The sequence below is a fragment of the Stegodyphus dumicola genome, chromosome 8 (genome assembly GCF_044657685.1).
Source record: "Stegodyphus dumicola isolate Sdum_Otavi_A_Nest chromosome 8, ASM4465768v1".
Classification (NCBI taxonomy): domain Eukaryota; kingdom Metazoa; phylum Arthropoda; class Arachnida; order Araneae; family Eresidae; genus Stegodyphus; species Stegodyphus dumicola.
The window spans coordinates 106,245,828-106,269,370 of record NC_140775.1 but is presented as its reverse complement, the minus strand read 5'-3'; the positions used below and the strand labels follow the sequence as shown (position 1 = coordinate 106,269,370).

Genomic DNA, 23,543 nt, shown 5'->3' with positions numbered 1-23,543 from the left:
GTTTATAGAATTAAAGAGAAAGTATTAGCACAAAAAAATAAAGCAACTTAAACAACTTACATTGAAAGAAATGTTTAATAAAGTAAACAAATAAATATTAAGCTTTTTGTAAATTTTGATACCCTTTAGATCATAATTGCTCTTTATTTCATAAATTACGGTTTCATATTTTTAATTGTATAATTTCTGCATGCCATCTTACCAGATTTAAATTCATGATCTATAATCTGGAAAAAACCCTAATTGCTGAAGTCCTGACAAGTCCAGATTACGGACTTTGCAGAAAGGTGGAAGGAACCTGTTTAAATGCAATCATTTCTGGAAGAGGAGCAAGTCAAGAAGGATTTAACCTTAGAAAGATTGGATTTTTTCCATTACTAAAAGGTCTAAAGCCATGATTTTAACAGATTGAATTAACCCTTTGTGGTGCACTACACTTTAAAGTCGGTATTTCAACAAGAAAAGTTGTATGCAGTCTATCTAGTCCTAAAGGAGTGTACAGATAAAATTTTGTAAAAATTGAAATTACCGTTTCAATTTCGTGGGTGTTCCATGAGGTGGAACACTGCACCACCAGAGCTCTTAAAAGCGCGACTAAGCGAGCATTGCAGTGAAGCACGGAAATTAGTAGAAGTTTATGTATAGTAATGAAAAAACAATGTATTATGGCTGTATACATGGTTTTCTGGATATATACAATATTCTTGAATATATATGGATAAATGAGATAAATATATGTATATACACAAGCCCTATATACAAAAATATTTACAAATTTTTCGATTTCATAGCTTCATGAAATTTTCAAAGCGTGTCACATCTTTTTGATGGAAGCACAAACCAACTTTGCAAGTTTTGAACAAAAAACTTGTTTTGTGCGGCTTCTGTTCCGTGCAACAATATGTTTAGAATTCCAAGTAAAAAGAAAGAAAAAAGAGAAATTTATGGAAATTTAATAATACAAAATTAACTGCAATTAATATTAACAATAAAGCAAAATAAGCTTTAAGATATATATACAAAAAATATCTACACTATTATTGTAAATAAACGGGAATGAGACTAAAAAGTGATAGCAAAATAATTCGCGCAGCTCCGCTAAATAAAGATGACTCAAGCTACTGATAAAATTCCCGCCTGAAAACTAATCACAAAAATTTCAAGATACCCGTATTAGGGCTTTCATAGCACAAAATACACCTCACCCCTCAAGACTGCTTTGTTTGAATTCATTTTCCCAAAACAATGTAAATAGAAAACATATACAACAGATGTTTTCTCCTAAGACAGATGTTCTGATGCGTAATAGCATGAGATCGCTAAAGGCGCAGTGTTCCCGCTAATGGAACACCCCATGTTATTTAATGATTCTGCACATGCTTTTTGTATGAAAAATGTAAAAAATATATAACAAATAATATAGAGTACAGCCATCAAAATTATACGGAATTTTTTTTTTTCAAACAAATTTTTTTTTATGTCACAAAAAATATAGAGAATTACTAGAAAATAAGTGGATTTTAATAACACATCATAAATGAAAATTCTGGGTCTCCTTGCGATATGCTGCCATCTACTATTTAAAAAGAGAAGTTTGAAGTATATTATAAAGGCATTTTTATCCATTTACGGTTGAATATAATGGTCTCATAAGCGATTCAATTTGGGTGTTTTATGTAGTGGAACACTGAGCAACAAAGGGTTAAAATCAAGAATGCAATATAATAACATATTTTTGCAAATAATGGTTTTGTATTTTAAATTTAGAAGAATGATTCTTCACTGTTTTTACTGCATTTTTAACTTAGCATTGTGCATGAAAATTTTATTTTGAGTCCAAACCAGAAACTTGTAACATGCACCATAGAATTCACTTATTAGTTATATGTTTTCATGAAAATTTTTTGGAAGTTTGCAGTAAAAAATGCTCTCTTAGGAAATGTGCTTCCCATAACCTTATTTGTACACAATCCAGATATTGATTTCAGGCAAATTTAAAATATAGAATGCATGAACTGGTCATCTGTGATTTCCTGCTATTATTGAATAGTTTCTAGCTGTTTTATAATGAATATCGGCGGCATTTTTTGTAGATTTAGGAAATGCCCTTTTTTGGGCAGTTTCTTAGCATTGTCTATTCAAGAGTTTGATAAAACATACTCTTAGAGTGTACAAACTACTAAAAATGTTTTGATCTGATCTAGTGATATTGTAATTTTGAAGTTGATGACGAGCTTCTATGTCAATAATTTTTTTTTTGTTATTATTCCCATTGGTTCATTTATAAAAAGCTGTAATAAATTTGTAACATTTCAGTTTTCTTTTTGGCATTATTCTACCAGATTTCAATAATGTATATTTGATGCTAAAAATATATTAGCCAATTGTAGATGTGTGTAACATGCCATCCTTTGCAACTTCTTCATATTGTGAAGTATTTATTTACACAGTAAAATATTTATGGGTTTTGTTTTAAACATATAAGCTGCTTTCCACAATTCTACCAAAATGACAGCTTTAGACTAAATAGGTATAGGATGCATTTTAATCCCTATTTCCAGTTAAATAAAGTTTTGTAAAAGTGTGTGTGTATATATCATCTTAAGTTCGAAAGTAATATATATATATATATATATATATAAACTTCAGCAGCCTGAGCCCACAAATAAAAGTTGCAAGGCTCAAAATAAATCTAAAACTGCCAAAATGATAGTAATTATTTTTCTAGTGTTTCATGGATTAGAAGTTAAAATAAAGAAGCAGTTTTATCCACCCATGGAAAAGTGCTCTTAAAACTGTATTCATTTCTTTTATTCTCCTTATCTCATTAATTTCTTTTCTTTTCAGTTGTTTCAGTGTTTCATATATATATTGGGCGAACAAATAAGCATTGAGGGATTTACATGAGATGGCGTTACTAGTATTAAATCTTATTGGACAATCTTGTAACTATAATCATGTTAAAACGTCAACATTTCCATCTAAAAATCAGTGTGTTTCATTTCGCTGAAGTGTAAACAACAAATGTTTTTTGTGTTTTACCTATGTCAACCTTTGTACCAACAAAACAAAATTTGCAGGAAATGATTCTTTTTTGTTTTAGTTTAAAGAAAAGTGCAGCTGATGGACATCGATTGTTGTGTGAAGCATATGGGGCACATGCTCCACCAATAAAAACATGCAACCAGTAAAGTTTGAAGGTGCTGAGTTAGAGGGGTTATTGGATCAAAATTCATGCCAAACTCAAGAGGAGCTCGCCAAAACCTTGGGAGTGACTCCAAAGTGATTTCAAAGTGTCTTAGGCCATGGGTATGGTGCAAAAACAAGGAAATTGAGTTCCGTATGAACTCAACCCAAGAGACATCAAACCACATTTTTTAATGTGCAAACAACTGCTCCAAAGGTAAAATTGGAAGGGGGTTTTCCATCGAATTGGGACTTAGGACAAAAAATAGACCTACTGCGACAACCCAAACCACAGAAAATCTTGTGGTAAGCCCAGCCATGCATCAACTTCAAATGGCCAATCCAAATATTCATAGCAAGAAGCTAATGTTGTGCATCTAGTGGAATCAGCTCGGAGTGATCTGTTATGAAAACCTCCAGCCTTACGGAAACATCACTGGGAAACATTACAAACAACAGTTGCTGCAAATGAGCTGAGCATTGAAGCTCAAATGCCTCCAATATGCCAAAATACATGATAAAGTGATCTTTCAGCATGACAACACTTGCCCACATGCTGCAGAAGTTGTCAAGAAAACCTCCCCTTTAGAGGGTCTTTAGTGGGATGTCCTACCTTACCCGTCATATTCACCAGACATTGCTCCTTCTGACTTCCACTTGTTCCGGTCGATGACTCATGACTTGGCCAAGCAGCAATTCACTTCATACGAAGAAGCCAAAAATTGGGTCGGTTCTTGGATTGCCTCAAAAGACAAGAAATTTTTTTAATGTGGAATCTGTATGCTACCTGAAAGATGAGGGAAAAGTTGTAGCTAATGATGGACGATGCTTTGAATAAAATACATTCTTCCAACTTCTTTGAATAAAGCTTCAAAGTTACCAAAAAAACAAAAAAAAAAAAAAAAAAGACTCAAAACCTATTTGTGCACCCAATAGCTTGTATGAAACATTATTTTAATTTATAATTTATTTATTAATCTCCAACTTAGCATATTGTTGTTATGTATTCTTTAACATTTAATTTAGTTTTTATTATTCTTTGCTTGTAACTTCATTAATCATTAATTTGTTTATCTATTTTTATTTATTCCTGATGGCTATCCATTGAGAGCCAACATTCTTTAATTTTAGACTTTAGGGTAATATATATCGAGCATAATTTAGGACACTGAATGACACTGTAATTCCAAAATTGGGAGAACAGAATATTTTGAAATATGTTACAGTATTAAAAATTTATATAGGTGGATGATGCGTAGAAAATCCTATTTGTTGGGGAATTTTGAATATCATGATTGATCAAGATATATTTTACCTAAACTTTATTCTTTCATTAAAAAAATAATAACCTATTAAACTGATATAAGTGAACTGTTAATGCCTTCTTATTTCTTTATTCTATATGATAAAGCATGGCAATAATAGCCCCAGAATATCCTTATAGGTAAAGCTTCCATGTTATTTTATCGGTTTTCATCTTAACTAACATCCCTCACAATACTATAGTAAGATAAAAGGTTGTTAAAAACTTTACTATATACTAATGCTGTGGTCAAGTTATAAAAAACATTAATGAATAGTAAGCATTCATGTCCAAAAAACTGCAGCAAATGAAGCAAGAACCATTGTAGCTGTTGTTAGTGTTGTAAAATGTCTGCAATGCAGTGTGGGGAAAAGTTACATTCTTTAATTGTTACTCCCCCGAAAAAAAATCTAATGTAGCCAGCACATAACTTTCCACCAGCAGAAGAACAATAAGCTTTAAGTAAACTACCACTTCTGTTTAGTAAATTAAATCTAATTTGTTAATAAACTTTACAGCATAAAGTTAATTATGAACAACACTACTAATTTTTTATCATTCACTTCTCTCCTGCAGTGGATAATGATAACTGTATATGCTCATGTGCACATCAGTTCTCATGCTTTAATTTGAAAATATCGCATCAGTCGTAGCATATCCTCAGGTCATATAGTGTTTTGGATTTACAAATCTGTGATTTAAGAAAGAAACACAAAATTTTTAAAAACAACATATCTTTAGAATTCTTGATAGAGTGTTAGATGTAGCCATACATTTCTTTTTATATTTACTATATCATTTATATTTGCTATATTATTTCTTTAAAATTAGAGTAATAATATTAGTAGTATTATTTAATGGCAGTATTCTGTTATTTGAAAAGTGATTCGACATAAAAGTGAAACAAACAAAAAGTTGAGGATTGAGGCTATTACATTTAATTGTTTCATATCGAGAGCTTTTCTTCATAATAAGTTTTTCTCATTGCATTCAGCATAATTCCAAAACTACATTTAATGATTATAAATCTGATATATCTCAATGTCATGCCTATTTTAAATACCAAATTTGAGAGAGTTCAGAGCTTCAAGTAAAGTATCACTTCCAATTTATCAGTTTGAGCCAAAATCTAATATGTTGTTTCCATTAATATAAAACCTTAAATATTAAAATAGAAAAGTTTTATAATATATTTTAATATAGTTTTTCATTCATTCATTAAAAAATGTTATGGGCTTTGAGTAAAGTACTACTTCCAGTTTGTCCAATTTAACAGAAAATTAACTCTATATATGAATGCAGAAAGCTTAAATACAGAAAATGAAAATTTTTGAAAGTTTCGTGAAGTACTAATTATGGCTGAAAAAATCATCACATAAATATAGGCACACAGACATCAGTGTAGAAAGATTTTTGGGGCTAAATATATTTTGGAGATAATAGTAAAAGTGTGTCCTGGCCTTATATACTGAAAAATCATTTTCTAAAAGTCGTACTTATTTATTGATTCATGAATTCACTAAAATTTATGCTTAGTGACTGAAAACTCGGCAATTTATATTTGGACCCAAAACAAATATGATTCATCATCAACAAACATGAATCACTGTTGAATTTTTGGACATAATATCCCTTATCTATATATTTAGGCTGGCAGAAGGTAATAATGCAGAGTGCTGCCATCAGATTCATACATGTTTTTTTTAGCTTTGAGGCTTCAAGTAAAAGTGACACTTCCAGTTATCCAATTTTATCAAAAATCTAATAATACTCTTTGTGAAAATAGAAAGCTTAAATACAGAAAATTGAAAGTTTTATATAAGAGTTAAATTGGATGAAAAAATTGTCATGCACAGACAGACATCATTCTAAAAATAGTAAAAATGTGTTGTGGGGACCCTAATTCATTATTTGTGGAAAACTCTTAAATTTTTTTGACCAATAACATTATGTCCCTTATCTATGTATATCGGTTGGTGGGAGATAAGAAAGTATGGTGTTCATATAAGATTCTCCTTTTATGTAACTTAATAAAGTTGATCCTGATAGGGAAAAAAATAAAAAAAACTGCAATAAATTTCACTGTTTGGAATTTGGAATATATCAGAGTAAATCACTGTTATCATTTTATTATTCCAGACACTGAGTACCAAAATAATGTCCCAATATATGGCACAAATGCATGGTATTGCTTTAATGGAAAAGTGCAAAATTGGCACATAAAACCAGAGATATTGCTGTGATTTGAATCTACCATCAACAGATCTCTACAAACTTTTATGCCCAAATTTTGGTCTGAAATTTCTTCTACCACTTATAATGACCATCGTAGTTCATTTTTGAGCTGCAACTGCCAATTCAGATTTCCTAGAATAGAGAAATAATCATCTATAAGCAATGTATTTGTATCGACATCACACATTAGAGCTGCTTAAAGAGTAAAGGTGGCCAAAAATCTGAATATATCAAGATAATTTTTGAGAGAAAATTTTAGCTACAATGTATCACATATTCATCTGATTTGAAAACTTAAGCAAAATTAAAGATTATAGTCATAAGGTGTATACCCAAAAGATTATGTGCTCTAATCATCCATTTACCTAACATAATTTTGATGCCTGTTACAACTTATAAAGTAGAAAGGTACCAGATTTTGAATGCCTTTTATATATAATGAACTTTTCATTTATTTACAATGAACTCTCATAATTGATCTCAGTGCTACCCGTATCACAAAGAAAAAACTTGAATATGTAAACTACTTTTTGATTATTTTACATCTTGCAAAATATTGTATTTTTACATATTGGACTAATTTTTTCATAGGCGTGGACATGATAGTACTGGAGTTACAGACCGTGTTGTAAATCAGCTTCTAACACAGTTAGATGGTGTGGAAACTTTAGAAGGTAAGAATAGGAGTTCAAATTATTTAATTTTGTTAATTTTCTAGTTGTAAATTTTTTAGTAGGAATAAAAATAGTTTGTACTTTATTTTTATAATACTGTAACAGTACAGAACTGATTTTTTTAAATTAATTTTCAAGTAATTAGATAATAGATTTCAAGCTGTTAGCTTAGGAGAAATATAATATAAAAAATAAGATGTAAATTAATTAAAAGTACAGTTGAAACATATTTTATAGCAAGCCTTTCCAACCCAAAAGACTGTGGTCACTTTGGAAATGTATTTTATTCTGGTGGGCCACATTCTGGTGGGCCACATCACGATTTCATATTTTTAATTTTATTATTTCCACGTGCCATCGTACTAGATATAAACTGGTGATCTAATAACCAGAAAAGTCTGGAATCGTGGAAGTACCGGTGAGTCTGGATCTCAGACTGTATCTGTATATATATATAAATTTTTTAGTTGAAAAATTCAAAACAATATATATTATTGTTTTGGTTAAACATTCATTATTCAGTTAAGCATTTATAACTATACATAAATCAATCGGTCATTTTATGTTTATCAGTCAGTCAGTTATCTATGTTTAACTATAATTAGTGTGCTATTTGTTTCTCTTTTCTTCCATTTTTTTTCCCAAGTTGGTTGATCTCAGTACTTGTATTTGCACATCGTAATTGATGTTACAGTTTTTTGTCAGTTAAGACTGACTGTGATTTTTGTGAATTTCATTTTTGAAAAAAATTTAGTGCATTTTGCAGCTGGGCAGGCTGATTGATGGCTGCTGATTGACCACCCCTGTTTTACAGTGGTGCTGTGTTTTCTGGAAATAAGGTCTAGCAAGATTTTCCAAGATGCTTGTAAGATAAACTCTAGTTAAGATTGTCAATCAGACTTAATGCCAAATTACCAATCAGAATGCAGGCACATTTGATAAAGAACAAACATAGTTTTGAGTGTTTAGAATCTTTGTGTGTTGTAATGTATATATTGAATACACTTATGTGAAATAATAAAACATTTTTGGAATTTTGTGCCTGCAGTTTTTTATTACTTGTGTGTGGTTCGTCAGTCTTAAGAGTTTTTTTTTTTTTTTCTTTCCATTCTGTGTTGTAAATCTTTAATTAACACTTGATTTAATGATAGATTTAAAGGGAGTAGTATCTTGAAACCTAAACAAGGAGAGAATAAAAAAGGAGCTGTGCCATCAAGTCAATAAAATAATGATAGAGGACTCCTTATGCAAGAATTTTACACCTTTCTGCAAAGACAAGTTAGTTCTCTGAATAATTTGAAAATACAATAATCTCTATCAGCAGATAGATTAAAGGAATCCTAAGAAGCAGAAGAACTAGAAGCCATCATATGTAAATGGATTTCTGATAGAAGAGTGAAGAATGTGGTTTTTTTTTTTTTTTTTTTTTTTTTTTTTTTTTTTTTTTTTGTGTGTGTGTGTGTGTGTGTGTGTGTGTGTGTGTGAGGGAGCAAGGCTGATATTTAAATATTTGTTCTTACACCACGATTAGACATATCTCCAGAAGAATTCAAAGCTTCATGTTTTTAAGTGGAAGGCTTCTTTTCAGTGACTGTCTAAGACAATCAACAACTTTGTTAAAGCAAGATGATGTTGAAATCATTATATGTGCACTTACATTCAAGTCTTTCGTTAATCACGGCCATTAGCCAGGAGATGTGCTCTTGCATTCCTGCGGCCTACATCTTTGAACTATATACAAAAATGCAACAATTTAAATTTCTAATGGATAAAAATTATATTTTTTTAAATATTTATCAGGTTGTTGAACCTTGCTAACTGAAATTAATAAAAAGAAATGAGGTTCTAAACAGAAAAATCTGTTTATGGAAAAATAATGCTATATGTAACAGTAAAATTATATATATATAAAATGGCATATAAATGGTAAGCTTAATATTTTGTAAGTAACTTTTCATTGCAAGGGAAAAGAGTTAATATATATTGTTGTGGTCATGAATATTACCAAAACCATATAACTATACGTGGAAACAGCTTCCAGGCATAGATTACATATTATGTAAATTAGATTATGAAGAACGATTCCCTTGTTTAAGGTATTAATGGTGATATTTTTGGGAAAGAGGAGGATTTTAAAAAATGCTAGATATATATCATTATTCTTGTTAAGGTAGGTGTAGAGTTTGTTTTAAATCTGCCAAAGATTTAAAGAATATAATTTTTTTATGTTTACAGTAGTAGATGTGTAATAGTTGTTAATAATAATAATAATAATAATAAAAACACTTCCAAATATCAGTAAATCGCAATTGAGATTGCGAATGATCTACGCTTAAATGATTTTTTTTTCACTTTTTACATCCTTGTACAAAGTAAAAGAAGTATTGTAATCACAAAAAATTCCGGGTACCATATTTCAACAAAAATATCTATTTTGGTCGCTATCGAATGCAATTTAACGATGTTCTTGGATGACATCTCTGCATAAGGACACAAAAAGACTCTTTTTCCCCAAACAAATTATAAAACTGATTTAAAATGGACTTTTTTCTGGCGTCTGTATGTATGTACATATGCACATATGTATTTATATATGTATCTCCCATAACTCGAAAACGAATAGCCTCAGAACATTGAAATTTTGTTTGTGGGACTGCTATAACATGTAGATGTGAACCTCCTTTTTTGGTTGCAATCGGCCGCACTAAAAGTATATATATATATATATCTGCTGTGTTACTCAGCTCAGTGAGCTCAGTTTCTTAGTATATGTTTGTAAATTGTGCATTTTTTGCTTTAAAAATAATTGAATTACATTGTTCTTATCTTCCTGTTAAGGTTTTTATGCTTTTAGTTAACCTGCATGTTATAGTTGTAGAATTATCAATAATTTAAAAGTTGTTTAAGTGCAGGTAAGCCTAATTTTTGTAATAAAATGCATGCTTGTAAATGTTTATGATTAGTGCATGCGCATTAGGTAATCAGTGCTGAGTTGTCTGTGGAAAACTGTTTATATTTTATTTGTTTAATTTCTTTTATACATTGTTTTAGATTTATCATAGTATTTGAATAGAGCATGTGGCAACAATAAGATAATTCTTCAGATGATATAGTTTTTGTGCATTTTGAGTTACAAAATGAATGAGTGTAATAATGCCTTTAAGTGAACCTAACACCAGAGTATTGCAATGGTAAATAAATATAGTGAATTTTAAAAAGCACATTTATTCTGTTGTGGCTTATGTGCTATCAACAAAGTAGATTTAATTCAATTCAATAAGTTTAAATGAAATGCAGGAAAAATGCATGTAATTTAACATTCCATACAAGGGAGTCATGTGGTGTACATATCAGACTTTTTTTCACTTTATTTTATCGTGCAAACAATGAAATTTTATTTATAAGGTTAGTAATTTTTTCATTAGGCAGTAATATATGAGTGAAAAATCGCTTTTAAATAATAATAAATTAACAAAAAGAAGAAAAAAAAAACCTAAAGGAAATTTTGGAAATTAAAAAAAAATGTAATGATAGTAATAATTGTGAAGTGCATAATTTCACTGTCTAGATGGCATGCCAAATTTTGTAGCATTAGACCTATCTATTTCTGCGGTATGCAATTCTCACACAAATCCTCTATTTCTTTCTCATAGATAAATAGCATTCTTTGTTTTGTTAAAAAATCATTGTCTGATTAAAAAGGGTTTGACATTTCCTATTAAGGAACATAAATTTTGTCAAAAAATTTGCAGCTAATAAATTTCCCACTGCTAATAATTTTTATCTTGATTGTTCTTTCAGTTTATATTCTCATAAAATTATCCAAATGTCTTTTCGTAAATTGCACCAAATATCAAATTTTACCAATATTAATGGGCAACTTGAGTTTAGATTAATGGGCATCTCGTATCTATTATTTCACATTTAAACTGCGATTGATTAAAAATTCATTTGATTGAAATTAAGTATAACTTTACAGTTCTTTTGATAATTTCCATTTTATATGAATGTAGCGTTAGACCTATTTTGATGCTGTAAACAGTGTGAAAAATCTGTGATTTAATTATAATTTAATTTTTTATGTCTAAGTCCATATTTTATTAATTATTTTTGGCTAAGTACTTTTTTAAAAAAATCTGATATGTGCACCACATGACTTCCTTGTATAGAACATTAAATTATACACTTTTTTTTTTTTTTTTTCATTTCATTTAAACATATTGGATTGAATTAAATCTACTTCGCCGACAGCGCATAAACCACAATAGAATACCATAGCAACACTCTGGCACTAGGTTCACTTAACAGTATTATATTTCGTTCATATTATAACTCAATGCACAAAATTTATATCATTTAAAGAATTATCTAATCATTGCCACATGTTCTGTTCAAATACTATAATAAAGCTAGTATGATGTATAAAAGAAATTAAGCAAACAAAACAAAAAAGAAACAGTTTTTCACAGACAGTTGAGTCACAGACAGTTCACACTCATTTAATAACTATATTTGTTTAACATAGCAAAACTCTGGACCTAGGTTCATTTAGTAGCACTACATTTAAATCATTTTTTAACTCAGAATGCACAAAATTTATATCATCTGAAGAATTATCTAATCGTTGCCACATGTTCTAATCAATACTATAATAAATCTAAAATAATGTATAAAAGAAATTTAAAAAAGAAGAGAGAGAGAAAAGAAACAGATTTTCACAGATGATTCAGTATTTCTCATTCGATTAATTCAGTTCTCACCTCACGACAAGGCAAAAATACATAAAAATTCAAAATATCTATAAAAAAATTATGAACTGAATCTTAAACACTTATTTTCTCAAATAAATTCCAGAATGGATTAAGCATTATTTAATTCATAATAATAAAAAAAGGCCTTATATCTTTGTTGTTGCAAAGCTTACTTTCTCTAGATTGGCAACAAATCCACTATTCTGCTAAGTTTCAAATGTAAACAAATATGGCCGCCATGTTATTTAAAAACTTAACCGCACTTAAACAGCTTTGAAATTAAAATAATTAGGATAGTAAAAATAATTAGGCAGGGTTCGTAGCGGTCCTTATAAGTGCTTATAAGTCCTTATATTTGAAAATAAAATATAAAGGCCCTTATAGGTGCTTACTTTTTCTTTAAAGCCCTTATTTTTTGTTTTTAGTGCTTTTTTTTTTTAATGAATGTGCTATTTTTCCCGTACCAAAGCCAAAACTAAATAAACAACCTTTCTTCTTAATATGGAATGTCAAATGGTGAATCATATTCCCGAAAATAGCTTTTCCCCCTTTTTCTGCATTAACATAACCTTTGGTGTGCACGAAGAGTACAGACAGGTGCCCGTCGTTCTATTGGTCAAAGAATTGCGAAAGCAGTAGAAAATTCCGGTACATTCAGCATTCTTTTCCTCCCACCCAAATACTACACACGTTTGAATTTCTATCAAGATCTTAATAATTTGCATTCTCGTTCCGCTTGGTCAGTTCATATTCGTGTTTATTATGATCGTTATGCTTATATTATGAGCATATGTATGAATGTTTATAATAACATAGTTGCAGTAACTGCTGAAGTATAGTAAATTTCCAAAAATGGTTGTGTTTTAACACAGATTAGCTTTCTAAGGAATAATATTAGGAATGGCTTAAATAAAAGGAAAGTAATCGAATAGTCGAAATAATTTCATTTTTTTGGCCAATACATTATACAGTATGAAAATTGGGAGGTTCTCCCCTTTCTCCGCAAAATCTCGAATATTGAAATTGTTACAGTTCGCTGCAAAACAAGCAACGAACCTTCTTTTTTTTTTTTTTTTTTTTTTTGTCACTTTCCAATCTGGATTGAATAGGACTAAAAGTTTTGCGGTCTACCAACCCAAGCAAAGAATGATTCTGTTCCGGAAATTTAACGCCGTCTGTTGAAAATTAGAATGAAAAACACCCCAGTTATTTAGTTCTTTATTCTCCCAATACCGGTAGCTGTTAATTCTGATTGCGTAATATCACGTAGGGAAGAATTACTGCGCACGTATTGCACAATAACGTTTGCAATATTTTGCAGAGATAATTAATTTTGATGTTCTGTCCGAGATTTGTTTACGAACACTTAAAAGAGTTTTACTGTGCTTGCTAAGCAGAATATTTTTCAGTTCCATTGTTTTATTTTTATATGATGCACATATTGAAATGTCAAAAGCATTTATTTAGCGGAAAAATCTAAAGAGCGGCTACAGTCTACCCCTCCGCTCCTCTTTTTCAAGTTACGCTCGACTGTCCGAATATTCGTTAATTTCCAAGTATACGGGTTAGTTAAGCTTTTACTGTTAAAGGATGACTGCATGAAGCAAATTTCTGTCTTCTGATTTCAGAAATGTCTCTCTTGTTTACTTAAATTACTTTGCTTGCAATATCTGTTAAGATAAAACTGATATACAATGAAAATTTAGAAAATGTTCAGAATTTAGATTTAAATTATTTAAATATCCATGAGTGGAAAAATAATTTGTATTTATTATTAGGTTCCAAGCGAATACAATAAATATGCCTTATTATTACTTATTTTCTCTATTTTGAACTGAAATTTCATCATTAAATTTTGTAATATAGTTTAGTTCTGCATAGTTTTTTTTCTCTCATTGTAAACTAGTTTTGTAAATTGAACTGTTATTTAAAATTAAAAAAAAAAAGTAATTATTTTCCATGGTTGAGGTAATGCTTTTTCTCTCTTAATAAATACTGCATTTCCCATATTTTAATTTACAAGTCTAATTTTTAAGGTTATGCAGTTGTGTCTAATGTAATTAGACAGGTGCTTATTTTTTTCTTAAAATGTGCTTGAAAAGTGCTTATAGGTGCTTATTTTTTAAACTAAAGTGTGGCTATGAACCCTGTTAGGATTAGCCACACTTAAACAACTTTTAAATTGTTGATAATTCTACAATTATTGCATGCAGATTTACTAAAGGGTATAAAAACCTTAATGGAAGATAAGAACAATATAATTCAATCATTTTTGAAGCAAAAAATGCACAATTTACAAACATATAAGAATAAAAAAACTGAGATCACTGAGCCATGTAACAGAGTGTCAGTAGCAGTCAAAATGAATATTTTCGTTGAAATATGATACTCGAAATTTTTTGCAATTACAGTACTTCCTTTTCACTTCGTAAAAGGAAGGAAAAAGCTTTTCAGAACTCATAGCTTTTTATCTGATTTTCATCTGAAAAATACTAACTGCAAAATTTATAGCATTTCTGTAACTTTCAAATCTAATATGATTTATGAGAAAAACAGGTACAGTCAAATATCAAAAATCCGCATTTCCTCTCAGAGTATGAACATTCAGTTCATAGGTTCCAGAAACCGCAACATTGAGTACGAAATATCGAAGAAAAAGTACTTACTGAATAATGACGTCATAATTGAATAACAATGAGTCATAACGGAAATACCAAATTATTGGCATAAAAAAAGTTTAAAAAAATAAGATAAAAGTTTTTTTCCTCTAATCTGCATCGAAGTAAAAAAGCAGACAATTCACTCAACTCTTCGTTCAAGTTCACGATTCACATTGTATTTTCTAAGCTTTGTTATTTCACGAGATTGTTTAGTGCTACCTTTTTTTTATCCGGATATTTTGTTGATAAATTAAGAATATTTTAAATTTCAGCCCTTTTTAATACAATTACAGATAAGAAATGCACTCATGATTTTACTGCTTGAAACGTTGAAAAACATAAACACGTTGCATTGACGGTAACGCAAAAAGTGCAAACTCTGCAAAAGATGGAGGCAGGTGCTACTCCTCGGTTTATAGCAGAATCGTATGGAATTGCGACATGATTGTGTATGATATGCGAAAAAATAAAGAAAAGCTGTTGAAATTTTACAGCAACAGTGATTCTAACACCGGAATCCGAAACCGGAAATCTTTGCATGAGGCGAAATCGACAAACCTTGATGCTGTATACATATAATCAATTAATATATGTAATAATAATTTAATGGATATAATAAATTATTGCAATAATGTATATAATTTGATTAAATGTATCTAATACGCCTTTTTTATTTTGCACTTTTAGTCCGAATATTATGCTTTATCTTTTCTGTCCTGAAATCCGAAGAACCTCTGGTCCCAAGCTTTGTGGATTTCTGGACTTCTACTGTAATTGTAATTGAGTATTGAAATTTATAGATAATTCAGTTCTTTCGTAATTAGTACCCATACACAGTTATTAAGCCACCTTCCAGTGAATATATAACGAGGGATGAATCTCATGGATGATACAAAAGAGTGTTATGTTTTTGGCCAAAGTCCTGATTGGTGAGGTATGACTTAGTCATCTCTGTCCCTATTTTTATCAAAAACATTTTGGGGATGGAAATTTCAAGGAAAGGGCCCTGTATTCCATTTCCCCAACTATCAGCTTTTCGAGTGGACTTTTGTTTCATTGTCTTTTAAGTGCCCCCATACTGATGAAACAGTATACATTAGTAGATATCCATACCTTATCTGGAGTTCAAAGCTAGACCCAGTAATATGGTAGTTAATTTCATTAGCTACCATACTAAGCAGGGTGACTCCATAATTATTTATTAACAAATAATTGTTCTTCAGAGATATTTAATTTTTACTTTGTTTTTACTACCAGGTGTCCATGTTATTGCAGCTACAAATCGTCCAGAATTAATTGATCCTGCTCTGCTTAGGCCTGGTCGATTGGATAAATGTTTACTTTGCCCTCTTCCAAATGAAGTAATAAGTTTATTCACATAAAGTTTATATCTTGATTATTAGAATTAAATTAATTTTTTCATTTATTTTTTTTTATCTAAGTGGTAATAATTGATATTTTCTGCATTCATTATATCATCATGTATGAGATTTAGAATAAATAACTTCATATGTCTTGAACTGATTTTAATACACTTGAGCTTAAAAAAATAAGCAACAAATGCTGAAAGAAAAGGTACAAATATAAAAGGGGAATTAAAATGTGCAGTTTACATAGGAGGCAGAAATTGCATTGCCAAATGCAAATAATCAACCAAAGCAAATATGTAACAATCAATGCAATGCAAATAATCAACCAATCTCTCAGATATAGCCTATAGATATGGGAATAATGCACATGCTGAAATGAAAATATAAAGTAGCATTTTTAAAATCTATGTTAAATTTCTTGAACAACGGAAAGACTATAAAATCTTCTGTGTGGAGCATCGCAAGATCACGGGAGGATGTGTCTCCAGATACGTTAAAAAATGCTTGGCATAATTTATGGCCAGCTACCATATGTCATGGTGAGGACGATGAAGATGATAGCCACGAATTTGATGTTTACGGGCATCGCAAATTAAAGGTGAAATTTGGCAGTTATTGGATTTTGTAAAGAAATGTGGAGAAGTGGTAATAAATGAAGATGATATAACAGAAGTTTTTCATTGCGACGACGATGCCCCAATCAGCAGTCAATTAACGTACGGCGAAATCTGTAGTATAGTTCTAGATCCAGAAAATACCGCTTCCAATAATGAAGAAAGTGACAGAGAGGTTATTGAAATCGAAAAAATTTCGATTGACAAGTTAGTCAGTACTCTCAACACAGCAATTACAGGACTTGAACAGTGGAACTTTGTAACTGAAAAAGAAATTATGTTTGTTTATAGAATTAAAGAGAAAGTATTAGCGCAAAAAACGAAGCAACTTAAACAACCTATATTGAAAGAAATGTTTAATAAAGTAAACAAATAAATATTAAGTTGTTTTTTTTTTTTTTTATTTTTTTATTTTGATACCCTTTAGATCGTAAATGCTCTTTATTTCATAAATTAAGGTTTTATATTTTTAATTGTATAATTTCTGCATGCCATCTTACCAGATTTAAATTGATCATCTATAATCTGTAATCGCCGAAGTCCTGACAAGTCTGGATTACAGACTTTGTACTGTATTTAGTTTGGATGTATTCTGCTATAGTTTGTACTTCCCATTACTGCTGTTTATATTATTCTGATTCTTCAATATTAATGTATGTATCTATATGTAACTCTCTGCAGCATCTGATTTATAATAAGATTTCAGCTTCTGTTGTAGAAATTTTTCATTGTTGGAATAATGTTTATAATACAAATATTTTGTTATTAATTCAGTCATAATTTTTTTTGTTTCATTATTTCCATGTTTTGCTATTTAATTTCGCATTACTAAGGTTGCATATATTTACAGGAAGAAAGAGAGGAAATATTATTATGTTTATCATCAAAACTACCTTTGGAAGAAGTTGATTTTAAGTGCATTGCATCTAAAACTGAACATTTTTCTGGTGCGGATTTACAAGCATTACTTTATACTGCTCATTTAAAGGCATTGCATGAAACTGAGAGTTTTGCAACAAGTAAGATTATCAATTTTTTATAATTTTAACTTTTTTTTTTGGCACTTATCATGTTTGTATTTTTTTAATTTATTTGCATAAATGTCATAGTTATTTGTTTTAATTTTCTTTGTTCAAGTTAATATAAAAATAGATAACGGTTCTCATAATTATAATTTATCTAATTATCTAGTAACGATTTAATACCAAATCATTCAAAATGAATGAACTGCGGTAACTTTACTGTTTTTTTTTTTTTTTTTTTTTTTTTTTTTTTCCCAGGACGATATTCAAGAGGTGCTGCTGAAAGAGAATATTCTGTTTCTAGTGGTAAAATTATATACATGCACACTGTAGAAGCAGGATTGACAGCACCATCTCAAGAAGAAGGAAAAAAGATTGTGCAGGATGTATGCCATTTAGATTAAGCTGCAGTTTTATTATTATTATTATTTGTATTTGTGTTTCATTTCAAGCACCTGTTATCCATTATGTCAGAAATTTAAGTTCTACAAAATTATATTTTTTCCCTTCACGTGTATGAACAAATTATTTAGTTTCCATATATAACTGTATTTCTTTGTCACAAAACAGTTTTACACCATTTGCTGTCTCGATATTGATGTTTTGTTCAATATTGCAATCAGAATATTAATGAATTTTTAAGTAAATTTTGAGCCAGTGAAACCTGTCCAATAATACAGGACGTCCAACCTGCCGACGTGTCTGGTAGCCACTCAATGCCCAGGAATGCATCGATGTTTATTATGGTAGAAAACATCATGTTGTCCAGTGTTTGCTTTTCAGATAATATCTTTTATAACACGCGTATATGTATATATATATGTTATGCAAAATGCTGTGAAAATTAAATCATTGATAAAGAGATAATATATAAAGAATAATTATCAACCAAATTTGAAAAATGTTCTTACTGGAGGCACAAATTAAAAGCAACTGAATGATACCTTGGGAAACATTTGAAATGCTTAAAAGCAATTGAATCATAATTTAGAAAGCAAGTTGAAACAGAAGTAAATTTAGTACAAAAATAAACAAAATTCTCATAATATTAAAGAATATTTGATAATTTTTTTGTCTTTAAAAAGCAGTTGAAAACATGATCAACAGAGCCATATTTCTGAAGTATATTTCAATGAATTACAAAAATAATTTAAAAAAAGTTAATAAAATGAGAATATATTATTACAAAATTAAAGTTTATGAAAACTTTGAAATTAATTTTTTTTGATAATATGATGATGAATATATATATTGCTGCAGTTTTGAAGGTATAACCTGCTCAAAGGAAATTAGGTACATAGTATATAAATTAGATTAGAAATCAACTCTTTATAAACAAAAGCGAGGAATTTTTTTTAATTTAAAGTTTTTCCAATTTATGTCAGAAAAAGGTAAAATTTCTTCTTGTTTTTGCCATTGCGAAACTTTTATAAAATGAGTATAGTTGTGTCTATTTAATAACAAGGGAAGAAGAATGGATTTTTGTTTACCAGTAAATTGCTGAAGAAATTAGTGGTACTCTCTGAATTACTGGGCAGTGCACTGTGTCCAAAAGTAGGCAGCCAAGAAATGCTATGAAAATGTTTTCATCTGGCAATTCATGAATGGTTGCCAGATGGCTAAAATAGGCTGATATATACATGGGAGAAGAGTGGGAAGGTAGTTTATCAACTGCTCTCAGGTGGTTGTGATAATAGCTTTTTTTCATTTTGTGCCATTCCTTCTCTTCCCCCTTTTTTTTTGTAATAGTAACTTTTTTCAAATTTGTGCAAATTCTTCGATATTTTTTAAGTTAAAACAAGTCAGTGGGAGAGAAGCAGGAGAAAAAGTTAAGCTTTTGTTATAGATTTTTTTTCCATTTTTAATTTAATTAATTTGCTGCTATTTTATGTAATTTTCAGTGTTTCATTATGGGTGGTTTTTTTTTTTTTTTTTTTTTTTAATTTAGCTAATTTATTTCTGCTGTATGCAATTTTCAGTGTTTTATTACAAGCTTTTCTTGAATTTTAAATTTTTGTTAATTTGTTGCTGTTTTATGTAATTTTCAGTGCACTGTTATTTTTTAAAATGGCTACTATTTTTCACAAATGAGTTTGACAAAAATTAGTCACCAATGATTGGTACTTTGTTGCAGGGTTGGGTGGATAATCCGATGGTGCCAAATATAATTAGTTATCAGAAAGACTTTAATTTTATCCAAACACAAATTTATTTCTTGATTTGTAATGTGTTTATTATGCATGAATAAATGCAAAAAAATTATTTTCAATGAAATACAATTTATTTTCAATTTACGATAATAAATTGTATTTCCATCATTTTAATTTTTTGTTATTGGTTCTTTGCTCACAGTTTGAACAACTAATACCTTTAATTTTGCTTAGGTTGACAAAATTTTATGAATATAGAATTGTTTTAAAATTCTCTGTAAAAATATTTTTTTTAATTCTATGTAGTCCAATATATCAATTAAGTGTTGAACTTAATAATCATAATAATATAAATTTGCTTTTTTAATATGCCTTTAAACTCCTTTTGTTGAAATAAATGAAAAGTCATCTAATGTGTACAGTCAAATGTCGTTAATTCGGACACCCATAATCCGGAGTGATCTATAATCCGGACCTCAAAGCTACAAACTTTCTGCGCATGCGTCGTATTGAATAACATTCAGTCATTCAAATAACATTCAAATAACATTCAGTCCTTTACGGCTGCGCATATGTGTGTGCGCGTGCGCATAAAACGTTTACGCATGCGCGTTTAATGTATAATGGACGGTATAAGCTAAGCTAAAAATATCTAATTCAGTTAATGTTGCAGATTGCGTTGTTTCTTAATCTTCGAATTGGATCCGGCTTATTATTTTTTGCAGACTGTTAGAGCAATTTTTTAAAAGTAAACTTGAACTTTCAATTATATCAAATAGAATTTCCGATATATATTTGCTAATATGTAAAGGATCTAAAGCGAAAGTATGTTTCGAAATCCGAAATCTGTTTATCAATTTCACGCTGCTCGGCGGGGGGAATGCCGCGGCACGCAATGAATTGGAAGTTGATCTGTCAGCACTATCCTTATCTTCAGGGCAGATGTTTTTATTTTATTTGGCTCATAATTCCTTACTAAATGTAATATTTCATCTCGATGTACTCCGTCTTTGATATGATTTAAAACAAGTTCCTCGTCATTATAATTCGCTTCCGATAGTGAAGAAAGTAACAGAGGTTATTGAAAACGAAAAAATTTTTATTGACAAATTAGTCGGTATTCTCGACACAGCAATTATAGGACTTGAACAGTGGAACTTTGTAACTAAACAAGAAATTATGTCTGTTTAATAGAATTAAAGAGAAAGTATTATCACATGAAATGAAACAACTTACATTGAAAGAAATGTTTAATAAAGTAAACAAATAAATATTAAGCTTTTTCTTTTTGTAAATTTTGATACCCTTTAGATCATAATTGTTCTTTATTTCATAAATTATGGTTTCATATTTTTAATTTTGTAATTTCTGCATGCCATCTTACCAGATTTAAACTGATGATCTATAATCCGAAATCGCCGAAGTCCCGATGAGTCCGGATTAACGACTTTTGACTGTACTCTTTTTTTGTATGTCTTTTAAATGGTTAGCAAAATATATTTTGTATGTAAATTTTAATTGTGTATCTTAGTAAATGTTATTTATTTTAATGAGCATTTAAATTTTATTTATTGAAACATATCTGTGATATAATTCATGAAGCATAAATGTTCTATGTCCCCTTTTAGGTCGATATTATAAAAGAGAATTATTTAGGTATAATGAAGCAACAGCCACGCAGGCACAGTGCTATGTTAAATGTTCATATTAGTCAGAGACATCTTGATGATGCAGCAAGTGAAATGAAGCCTTCAGTTTCTGAAGAAGAAATGAAACGTTATGAAACTATGTAAGTTTTTTTTAATCCTTTATTTCTTTATTCCTTTTGTTCTCAAGATTATCTACAAATAACTTAAACTTATATATATATATATCAGATTTAAAAGTAACTAAATTTTTTCATTTTAAAGTGCAGGCTAGCTTCAAATTAAAAAAGCTTTGATACAGAAATAGTAAAATTTATCAGATATAAATGTTCCAATTCTAACAGTAAAAAGGAATACACATTCCTAAAAATTTTAAGTTCATAAATTCTTTGTCAGTGAGGTCTATTTTAATTATGGCATAACTTCCAGCATTTTGACAGTACCTGAATAATAATTATTTGATGTGTTATTTTAACTCATATTTAACTCAAACTTTTATACATTTTATTTAGAGGATAATGAGTTTTACCTCTAATTAATGCATAATTATTGGAGAAGGTCAAACAACAAGAATCAGTATAATATTTGTAAATTTTGCAGGACTAGTTTCGATAGTTTATCTACAGAACTCCATAATAAATCATAATTTCAATAATCATTATTCTGTGAGTTATTTTAACCTAAAAAATTTCATAGTTATTAAAGTAGTAAACTTTAGCATTAAATTAAATCTTTTGAAATATAATAAAAAGTAAGGAAAATAACTTAAAATAATTTTTTCAATTTAAACAAATGTAAATTCATATTTCTGTTAAAAATATAGTTAAATCTTATTCCTTATAAACAAAATTTATGATTTTAAAAAATATAACAGCATATTAAATAACATTCAGTCTTGTTGATAATAGTGGAACAAATTAATTCATATTATTTCATTTATCATTTACTGTTCTTTTCTGTGAACTAACTTGTAATTACTAATGTTAGATTAGAATTAAAAATAAAAGAAACTGATTTTGGTTAAACAGAATTTTGGATGTTATATGTGTTCTAAAACATTTTATTGCATGTTCTTCATTATTAAAGAATAAAATTGTTACTACAGTGCAGATATATATAAAACTCTAAACTTTTAATTACTTTTGCATTATTTATCTATTTTTCTGTTTAGATTCAAAAACTTCAGTAACAGTTTAAGTGGAGATTCATCAGCTTCTATAGCAGAAAATATTAGAAAAATAGCAAAAAGGCAAACTTTAGCATAGAGGGCCAAGCCTCCTTAACAGGGGGAAAAAAAAAAAAAATGTAATAAGTGGTTGATTTTGCAAATAAATGTGTATCGCATTTGTAATTTTAAAATAATTTGCCTTATAATATATACAGAAGATTATGTAATATGTTATGTAAAAATAAATTTTTGCATTACATTTTTTTTTCCTCAGAATTGATTTATATTCACAGTGATATGAAATTTATTAAAAAAATATAAAGATTATGTCAAAATTTGTTTTTTCCCCATTTCATTACATGCTACTGCTGTCATCCTAAATTTTTTAATGAAGTTTATGATTTGGCATAATAAACACTTTACCCTGCCAAGTGGTCAAAGATTTGGTCCTGAATCCAGACCCTATCCCCCTGCTTTTGAAAACAGAAAGAAATGTTTGTTTATGTTATTACGGCAAAGTCTTGAGAGCTATCTGCCTAAGTTGAGGGATGCCTTCGTGAAGGATTTTCTGAGGGAAACTAGCTCGTATACACGTTACACATGGGAAAACTACGAGAATGCTCTTGCAGCCAGCTCCTTTATGGGATTTGAACCTTGGAATGAAGTGCCTGTGTTCAGTGACTTTATTGCTCAGCTGCTGGTGGGCAGAAAGAAATGAAAACGGAAGCAATTTTTTTTAACTATAATTCTAAAATGCCACGGCC

General features: G+C 29.5%; 1 protein-coding gene across 5 annotated transcripts in view; it reads left to right on the top strand.

Moving 5' to 3' along the window:
* Window positions 1-23,038, top strand: part of LOC118201789 (peroxisomal ATPase PEX1-like) — a 148,850-nt gene extending 125,812 nt beyond the window's left edge. For all 5 annotated transcript variants that reach the window (XM_085822232.1, XM_085822234.1, XM_085822231.1 and 2 more), the window contains 6 exons: window positions 7,316-7,398; window positions 16,067-16,170; window positions 17,644-17,812; window positions 18,074-18,201; window positions 21,594-21,754; window positions 22,783-23,038. In XM_085822232.1, the coding sequence (XP_085678358.1) occupies window positions 7,316-7,398; window positions 16,067-16,170; window positions 17,644-17,812; window positions 18,074-18,201; window positions 21,594-21,754; window positions 22,783-22,876 (739 nt within the window). In that variant the 3' untranslated portion in view covers window positions 22,877-23,038. The remainder of the gene's footprint in view (window positions 1-7,315; window positions 7,399-16,066; window positions 16,171-17,643; window positions 17,813-18,073; window positions 18,202-21,593; window positions 21,755-22,782) is intronic.
* The last annotated feature ends 505 nt before the right edge of the window (window positions 23,039-23,543 follow it).